The sequence below is a fragment of the Haliotis asinina genome, chromosome 13, assembly GCF_037392515.1.
Source record: "Haliotis asinina isolate JCU_RB_2024 chromosome 13, JCU_Hal_asi_v2, whole genome shotgun sequence".
In the NCBI taxonomy this organism is placed as follows: domain Eukaryota; kingdom Metazoa; phylum Mollusca; class Gastropoda; order Lepetellida; family Haliotidae; genus Haliotis; species Haliotis asinina.
Window position 1 is genome coordinate 52,321,519 of NC_090292.1, and position 10,518 is coordinate 52,332,036.

General features: G+C 35.3%; 1 protein-coding gene across 1 annotated transcript; it reads left to right on the top strand.

Moving 5' to 3' along the window:
* Positions 1-7,955: 7,955 nt before the first annotated feature.
* Positions 7,956-8,885, top strand: LOC137259681 (uncharacterized protein F54H12.2-like). The gene has a single exon (XM_067797279.1). The coding sequence runs from the start codon at positions 7,956-7,958 to the stop codon at positions 8,883-8,885; it is 930 nt and encodes a 309-aa protein (XP_067653380.1).
* The last annotated feature ends 1,633 nt before the right edge of the window (positions 8,886-10,518 follow it).

Sequence of the window (10,518 nt, forward strand, 5' to 3'; positions counted from 1 at the left end):
GTATGTATGTATGTATGTATGTATGTATGTATGTATGTATCATTGTATGCATGTGGGTATTATTGTAAGCATGTAGGTATTATTGTATGTATGTACGTAGGGGTACTTGTTTCTGTGTAGGCATTGTTTCTAAGTATGAACTGTTGTATGTATGTAGGTATTATTGTAAATATGTAGGTATCATTATATGTATGTAGATAGGTATTCTTGTATCTGTGTAGATGTTGATTGCATGTAGAAACCATTGCACATTTGTAGTTATTATTGTATGTATGTAGGTATCATTGTATGTATTTGCATAGGTATACTTGTTTATGTGTAGGCATTGTTTGTATGTAGGAGCCGTTGTTTGTATGTAGGAGCCGTAGTGTGCTTGCAGGTATTATTCTAAGCATGTAGGGTATTATTTCTATGTATGTAGCTATTATTGTATGTATGTATGTATGTATGTATGTATGTATGTATGTATGTATGTATGTATGTATGTATGTATGTATGTATGTATGTATCATTGTATGTATCATTGTATGCATGTGGGTATTATTGTAAGCATGTAGGTATTATTGTATGTATGTAGGTATCATTTTAAGCATGTAGGTATTATTGTATGTATGTAGGTATTATATGTATGTACTTATGTATTCTTGTATTTGTGTTGGTATTTTATGTAGGAACCATTGCACTTTTGTAGGTATGGTTGTATGTATGTTGGTATTATTGTATGTATGTACATAGGTATACTTGTATTTGTGTAGGCATTGTTTGCATGTAACAACCATTGTAAACCAAAAGTAATGTGATAGGTTGAAAAACATGATCAAATGGTATTTGATTCCAAGAAACTGCAAGACTGTTCGCTGCATATTGACACCTAGAAACATTGCAAACAATTGTTTTGTTGTGTCATCGGCAGTGGTGACGGCATTCAGATCATATTGTGACATAAATGTCTCAAATGAGCAGCTCCAGATGCTACGATGGGGACCAGCTAAAACGACCAGATAATGACTCACTGCTGTACCAGTACTCGATGTAAACGAGTGACAGTAAAACCGTTTGGTTTACTTTTTGGTTTACAATGTCGATAAACATCATATGTTGGCCAATTTTCAGGTGTTATTGAGTATTTGAAGCAATGGAATATTTCATTTGAAACCTCCAGCTGATGCTGTCTGTTCCAAATGGATTCCTGTGCTTCAAATACTCAAGAACATCCGGAAATTGGCCAACACATGATGTTTATCTCCTAATTCTATGTTTAAAAGTATGATTGTATACATGTAGGTATTATTGTATGTATGTAGGCATAATTGTATGTATTAATGTATTATTGTATGTATGTAGGTATCATTGTATGTATTATTGTATGTATGTAGGTATCATTGTATGTATTATTTTATGTAGGTAGGTATCATTGTATCTATTGTATGTAAGTAGGTATTATTGTATGTATGAATGCATTATTGTATGTATGTAGGTATCATAGTATGTATGTGTTATTGTGTGTATGTAGGTATTGTATGTATTTGGGTAGGTATACTTGTTTCTGTGTAGACATTGTTTGTATGTATGAACGGTTGTATATATGCTTGTAGGTATCATTGACAGTAAAACCGTTTGGTTTACTTTTTGGTTTACAATGTCGATAAACATCATATGTTGGCCAATTTCCAGGTGTTATTGAGTATTTGAAGCAATGGAATATTTCATTTGAAACCTCCGGCTGATGCTGTCTGTTCCAAATGGATTCCTGTGCTTCAAATACTCAAGAACATCCGGAAATTGGCCAACACATGATGTTTATCTCCTAATTCTATGTTTAAAAGTATGATTGTATACATGTAGGTATTATTGTATGTATGTAGGCATCATTGTATGTATGAATGCATTATTGTATGTATGAAGGTATCGTATGTATTATTGTATGTATGTAGGTATCATTGTATGTATTATTGTATGTATGTAGGTATCATTGTATATATTGTATGTAAGTAGGTATTATTGTATGTATGAATGCATTATTGTATGTATGTAGGTATCATGGTATGTATGTGTTATTGTGTGTATGTAGGTATTGTATGTATTTGGGTAGGTATACTTGTTTCTGTGTAGACATTGTTTGTATGTATGAACGGTTGTATATATGCTTGTAGGTATCATTGTATGTAGGTTTTATTGTATTTATGTACTATTGCATGTATTTAAGTATTATTGTATGAATGTAGGTATTATTGCATGCATGTATGTATGTTTCATTGTTCTTGTGCACCCACTATGTAGGAACCATTTGTAAGCACAGTCATTGTATGTATGTATGTATGTATGTATGTATGTATGTATGTATGTATGTATGTATGTATGTATGTATGTATGTATGTATGTATGTATGTATGTTATCGTTGTATGTATGTAGGTATTATTTTATGTAGGTAGGTATTGTACATACTTAGGTAGTATTGTATGTACTTAGATATTATTGTATGTGTGTAGGTATTATTGTATGTATTTAGGTATTGTATGAATGTAGGTATTATTGTATGTATGTATGTATGTTTGTACTTGTGTACCTATTGTTTGTATGTAGGAACCATTGTAAGCATGTAGGTATTAATGTAAGTATGTAGTTTACGGGAATAGAGGTAAGTATTATTGTATGAATGTAAGTACCATTGTATGTAATTGTTATTATGTTCATAGATGTATTTGTATGTGTGTGTGTAGGTAATATTTCTATGTATGCTCTAATGTATGTTTGTAGGTATAAAAGTATGTATGTTGATGTATTTTTTATATATGCAGTGGCCTCTGTATGTAGTTTTCTTTCTGTATAGCGACTTTGCGAAACTATTGAAATTCATATAACATTTATGTCTCCACATTTGTGAAATATCTATCGCATTTATGTCCCGAAACTTGTGAAATTCCTGTCTCATTTAACTCATTAAACACGTTAAAACTTTGTCGCACTTATCTCCCGAAACTCTTGAATTCCTGTCGCATTTATGTCCGTATTTATCTCGCGAAACAGGTGAATTTTCTATGCGTTTCGCATGGTCAGACACTCATGGAAGTTAATATATTTGTTTCGTAGATTTGATGTTTAAGGACATCCTCTGTGGTGTCGTGCTTATTCCTTATGTTCTAAATAAATTACAGTTGTTTTGGGGAAAATTTTGGTTGTGTAATTATTAACATAAACCAGTGTTAGAGATTGCGGAGGAATTAGACAGACAAAAAAGCATGTGCACTATTTCTAGGGTGCCAGTGTGACAGTAAGTGCCACCATAGATGACAGGCCATCGCCATTTCATCTATACAGCCCGTGTACATTTTCTCGACATGAAATGTATCAGTGTGTGTATGTACGTATATCATTAGTATTCATTACTTGTTGGTATTTGAAGTATGACTGTATCACATATATGCATGGTATCAATGTATGTATGTAGGTATGTAGGATTTTGTGCCAGTTTGTGATATCCATTGACTTACATCCTTACCCACCTGGCGGAAAAAAATGTCAAAACTAAATACTGTTGATAGTGTGTTCTTGTTCTCCATATAATTCCACTTACGGTGAGCGTATCCAAAACTGATGATAACAAGAAGAAGGTCATTTATACTCAATACCCGCATTATTGATATATTGTTTTCTTTTTTCGTTTCTTGTGCCGATCACAGGACAATATCGCAAGCTGTTTGAACATCGCCTTGACGACTGAATGTGTGTGAGTACCGTGCTCGTACTATCGATAACCCATGCATTGCAACACTAGCGCATGAACGTAGCTAAAGAGGAAAGCATAAACTCTGCAAGTTTAATATGACATGAACACAGTAAGGCTATGTAAAGATTTGCACATTAGCAACGCAAGAGCGTCGTGGCTTGGCAGCTAAACGCACCCAGGCATTAAGTCCGACAACACAGTCTGTGGACACGTATATAACATACGGGCGCCCCTAGAGATTACAGCGTTCATAGTCTGGTTTGATCTATATCAGGATGGTAGCATTGTGATGTTCCATTTTTTTTCAGAGGGAGTCACTTCCGCAAAGACGCGAGCTCACACCATTGGCCACGACTACATTTCTGTCTGTTCATTGGGAAATCGAGGGGGTACCCGTGATTGCGTATGGGGATATTTGGTATTTAGTTGTTGGTTACTTTAACCATATCCTCAAAACTTTAGCCATTCAGGGCGTTAAAAATAATGTAAACTAATGTAAAACTAATAAATGTCGAGTTTCACAAAATTAGAAACTCGACACCCGCTGACAACTGAACGGAAACAAAACTGGTCATCATGCCTGGAAAACAGTCATCATGCTCACTTTAACATATGCTCAAAATTTAATCATCAGCAAACCAGGAGTTGTAGAATGAAAACTAATCCTATGCTAGGGTTACACTAATTGGGCGACATGAACATGTATATTACATAAGCGACCATTGGGCAACATGCACATGTATTTTACATAAGCGACCATTAGGCAACATGCACATGTATATTACATAAGCGACCATTGGGCAACATGCACATGTATATTGCATAAGCTACCATTGGGCAACATGCACATTTATATTACATAAGCGACCATTGGGCGACATGCACATGTATATTACATAAGCGACCATTGGGCGACATGTACATGTTACATAAGCGACCGTTGGGCGATATGCACATGTATATTAGATAAGCCCAATGCTGCATGTATGTTACATAAGCGACCAGTGGGCGACATGCACATGTATATTACGTGAGCGACAATTGGGCGACATGCACATGTATATTACATAAGCCCAATGCTGCATGTATGTTACATAAGCGACCATTGGGCGACATGCACATGTATATTACGTAAACGACCATTGGGCAACATGCACATGTAAATTGCATAAGCGACCACTGAGCGACATGCACATGTATATTACATAAGCGACCACTGAGCGACATGCACATGTAAACTAAAATTATATGTCATGGTATTAACGTTAATTAGTGTCTCATAGGCTTATTGGCCAGGTTTACTTTTAATTTGTAATTCCTAAGCCATTTTTATTGATTTATGTAACACTTAAATAAACTAACTTTTCTTCTATATTACATACGCAACCACTGGGAGAAATGCACATATATATTACATAAGCAACCATTAGGCGACATGCACATGTATATTACATAAGCGACCATTGGGCGACACATATATACGACCTTTGGGCGACAGTCGCCTAAAGGTCGAATATATACATGTACACCATACACTTGACCTTTGGGCGACACGGTTTGGGCGACACCAAAAATATATTCTCAATTTGTATATATTTACAAGGTTTTATCCTCTAAACACGATTAATTATCCAATATAGATGTTTTAAACAGAACCAGACTAATAAATGAATGTACGTTTGTGATATATGGCAATGTCGCCCAAAGGTCGCAATTTATAGAACTGTCGCCCAACGGTCGGATTTGCCCTTATATATATATATATATATATATATATATATATATATATATATATATATATATATATATATATATATATATATATATATATATATATATATATATATATATATATATATATATATATAGTACAAATAAAGCAGTAAATGTATGTTTCCATTATGTTATATATTCATTGTAAAACATGTTTTTTTTCAATTCATCATGAATTCTGGAAAGAAGAACAGCACTAAGCAACAGAAAGGATTGGAAAAGTATTATTTCAATGCTCAAAATCCAGGAGCATATTTTGGTCCATCACAACTTCGTGATGAATTAGCGAAAAACAAACCACACAAGATCAAATTGAGGAAGGTGAAACTATTTGTCAATAATCAAGATGCATATACTTTACATAAACCAGTCAAGCATAAGTTCAAGAGATTGAAAGTCAGAGTCAATTTCATCAATGAAATGTTTGATGTGGATCTAACGGATCTCTCACGATTTAGCAAACACAATGATGGTATAAGATATTTGCTGGTAGCTATTGATATCTTAAGCAGATATGCTTTTGTTCTACCTTTAACCAATAAAAAACCTGAAACAGTGTTGAAAGCCTTCAAGGAAATACTGAATACTAGACAACCTAAGAAGGTACGTACAGATGATGGATCAGAATTCAAAGCAGAGTTTCGCTCATTCTTAAAAAGGAAAAAACATAACTCATATCATTGCACACAATGAAAACATTAAAAGTAATTATGTGGAACGTTTTAACAGGACATTGAAATCTTTGATCACCCGGTACATGACTCACAACAACACCAAACACTACCTAGATGTTCTACCTAAACTAGTACACAACTACAATCATACATTACATTCCTCTCTACCTGGTGTATCTCCAGCTCAAGTCAGTAAAGCTAATGAACTGAAAGTTTGGGAACATGTATATGTCAAACCTTACATGAACCAACTGAAAAGTCTCCACAAAAGGAAGAAATTCAAATATAAAGTAGGTGACATTGTTCGCATTCCATATCTGAAGAGTGCATTCAGCAAGGAACTTGATTTGAAGTGGACACAGGAATTGTTTAAAGTAGCTCACCGTTACAAGAGACAGGAAATTCCTCTCTACAAAATCCAAGATTTTCATGATGAAATGATCAAAGGCACATTTTACACTAATGAACTGCAGAAGGTTGATAAAGCAGAAGATATTGAGTGGCAGGTGGAAAAGGTTTTAAAAAAGAAGCGGATGAATGGAAAGACATTTTTTGGTTCACTGGCTAGGTTGGCCTAGTTCCTTCGATTCTTATGTGGAAGAAAGTCAACTGAAAGTCTTGTAATGGAGAAATATGTGTTTCTGAAGTCTTCAGACTCTAAAAGTAAATATTTTAAAGAAAACTCTCCTTATCATTTTCGAGTGAAACTGAATCAAAGATTAGTGTTTGATGGTTTTTGGGTTGTTTCTCTCACTGAACTGAGTTTTGGAAAGACTGATCTCACACACATGAACAACCCTTATGTAGATGTGCTGTGTAACTTATGCGACAGTTCATTAGTAGGCGATACTCAAGCTCCTTTGTTGAGACAAATTGATTTGAGAGAGGGACCTAATTTCAAATTTGCCAATGAATACAATATTCATGTCATGGTTAAAGAATCTCCAGACATTGAAGTATGTATAAAAGCAAGTGATGGAACACCTCTCTCATTCTTAAAAGAGGAGACACACCTCACACTTCACCTTCAACGTTACCCCTTTACCAACTGATATGGAGTCTTTACCACTTTATGTCCCTGATTATAACAAATGGCAGAATTACTTTAAAACACACATGACAAACAGTTCCCCTCTTGTAAATGGAAAAATTCAACCTAAAATCATTACATCGCACTCACCAGACTCATCAAAAGTCAAGACTAATGTCAAACTGCAGATGACTTCTGAACCTCAAAGTGTGGTGGAAAGAGCAGATGCCAAAGAGAAGCGTCACAAGTCCTTAAAAAGAGCTGCAGGAGAACAAGTGGTCACAACCAAGAAGATACGTCGCACATGTACCATCCCTTCAAAGACAGCTCATGTGCTGAAGTGCAGTCCTGTGAAAGAAAACGATATCTTCAGTTAACATTATGGCATTGCTGACAAGTAAAAGTTTACAGGAAGTAGTTCCGGACTCTTTGAGCTTATTTACCCTGCCACCCTTTCAGACATGTATTCAACAACATTACTATGAAAATGTTCGTCCACTTAGTCAAATCAATGATTCGGCACCTTTGGAATTCCATGTTTCCAATTCAGGTAGTGATTACATTGATTTGAAGAGAACAAGACTACATGTGAAACTGAAGGTTACTCATGTAGATGGAACACCATTAGCAAAAGATGAACATTGTTCCTGTGTGAACCTGTTCCTTCAATCCATCTTCAGTTCACTGTCAGTTTATTTCAATGGACAATTGGTTTCTTCCACAAACAACCATTATGCTTACAAGAGCATGATGAAAGCATTGCTGAAGTATGGAACTGATGCGAAATCAACTCAACTGTGCTCACAGTTGTTTTATAAAGATGAAGGAGATGATAATGATGATATTGAATCCACTGATCCAGTCACAGGCTCTAACAGTGGGTTGTCAACACGAGCAAACTTTATCGCATTGAGCAAAGAAATGACCATGTCTGGTAATCTTTTTGAAGATGTGTTTGACATGAACAGACACATGATTAATGGTGTAGACCTGAGTTTGAAATTCTTCAGATCATCTCCTGACTTCTGTCTGATGAGTGGGGTTGCTGATAAAGAGTACAGTATTAAACTGTTGGATGTTTATCTCAAAATTTGCAGATTGAAAGTCAACCCTGCACTCATCCTGGCTCACAACACCTTGTTTGAAAACAACTCTAATGCTCTCTATCCTTTCATTAAGTCTGAGGTGAAGGTCACCAGCATTCCGGTCTCACAGTTAACTCATACCATAGACAATATCTCAAACCCTATTGCTAACCAGTATACCATTGGGTTTGTAGACAGTGACAGTTTCAATGGGAAGTATACTAAGAATCCTTTTAACTTTCAATCTAGCATGATTAAAACTGTTAACCTGTATGTCAATGGAGTAAGTGTCCCTGGAAGAGCTGCTCCCTCAGATGATGCAGACACCTATCTCAACCTATTTGATAACTTCAAATATTGGAGTCAAGACAAAGGAAACTTCATTTCAAGAAAGAACTTCTTGCTTGGAAGTGCTCTGTTTGTTTATCATCTTGATGAAATAGGTACTGACTATCTTAATCTTGTCAAATCAGGAAATGTTAGACTAGAAATAGAATTTAAATCTGCTCTTACAAAGACATTGAGCTGTATCATCATGAGTGAAAGAAACTCTATTATAGAAGTGGATAGAGCCAGAAATGTTTACATCAAGTAAAGAAGATGAAAGCAACTGAACTGTCATGTGCACTACAATGTGACCCTGTTTTACACAATCATGTTTTGGGTGTGTTTGCCAAAGACACCCTACCTATACTGTCAGTTTCTATGATAAGGAAAGGAGTTGGACTTATTGTAAATACTGACTTTACAAGCAAGAAAGGTCGACACTGGATTGCTATCTATCTTAAAGGAAATAAAGTAGAACTGTTTGATAGTTTAGCTGAACCTGTAGATGATGTATTTCATAGTTATCTAAAGTCTTATGTTCATTCCTACACCTACAGTAGCATACGTTTACAATCAGTAGATTCAAATGTATGTGGAATGTATTGTTTGTATTATCTGCTATGTAAATTCAGTGCCAACTGGACTTTTCATCATTTCTATCATCAGTTTGAGGTTTTAACTCACTAGTACAATACACAGGCAAAGTGTGCAACTCACCATGGAAGAATGTCTGTTACCCTTTCATACACCTACTACAATTTCTGTAGCTGGAGGATCCTCTAGTGGTAAAAGTGTTTGGACTGCTCGTCTTATAAAACAAGCAGATACCATGTTTGATCCACCACCTCACTTGATTATTTACTGTTATGTTGTGTGGCAAGACATTTATTCAGAGCTTGAAAAAAGTGTTTCCAATATTAGATTTCAAGATCACTTGCCTACTGAAGAGGAACTGAAAGCTTATTCTCATGAATCAGACAAACAATGTTTACTTGTCCTGGATGATTACATGCAACAAATTTGTAAAAGTCCTTTGATTTTAGATCTGTATACCACACTATCACATCATTTAGGGATTACAGTGATCAACATTATGCAAAGTGTCTACCCTAAAGGCGAATATGCAAGAACAATGTCACTGAACACACATTACTTTGTCTTGTTGTCCAATCCACGTTCAGCACATGAATACAAGATTTTAGCATCGCAAGTATTTCCAGGTCAAGCTAAGTATTTTGCTGAATCGTTTCAAGATGCAGTAGGAGGAAAGAAATATGGTTATCTTGTCTTAGATGTGTCACCTTATGCTGATGAACAGTATGGACGTTTAAGGACCAACATATTTACTGATGATGGAATGTGTACAGTCTACCTACCACAGAAATAACTTAGCATGATTTAAATATGCACATAGATGCATTTGATACACCATTTCATTTACAACCACTGAACTGAACTGAACAGAACTATGGATACATGTGGGCCATTTGAATGTTTTCCTCATGCAGAAGCAGATTGTGTTGGTTTGACACATAATTCTCCTTATGGAGAAAAGTTTAATGATAGATTGACTTCATTCAAGACATGGCCAATTCAGATCAAACAATCGCCTAAAGCCATGGCTGAAGCTGGATTTATTTACACTGGACAATATGATAAAGTCTACTGCTTCAAGTGTAAACTTTATGCATCACAGTGGCTATCAGAAGATGACCCAATGGCTGAACATTTCAGACTGTCTCCTCATTGTAACTATATCAACATGATAGCAGCTCCGAAACATACAACTGTGAATAAATGCAAAATCATCATGTTTTTGCAACAACTATCAACCTTATATAACAGTCAATTCACTTCACTTCACTCATTCTACTACAGCCACCTCTCCTTCAGCAAACAAA

Excerpts from the sequence above, each read along its gene's own strand:
- LOC137259681 (XM_067797279.1), top strand. The coding sequence starts at position 7,956 with ATGAAAGCATTGCTGAAGTATGGAACTGATGCGAAATCAACTCAACTG.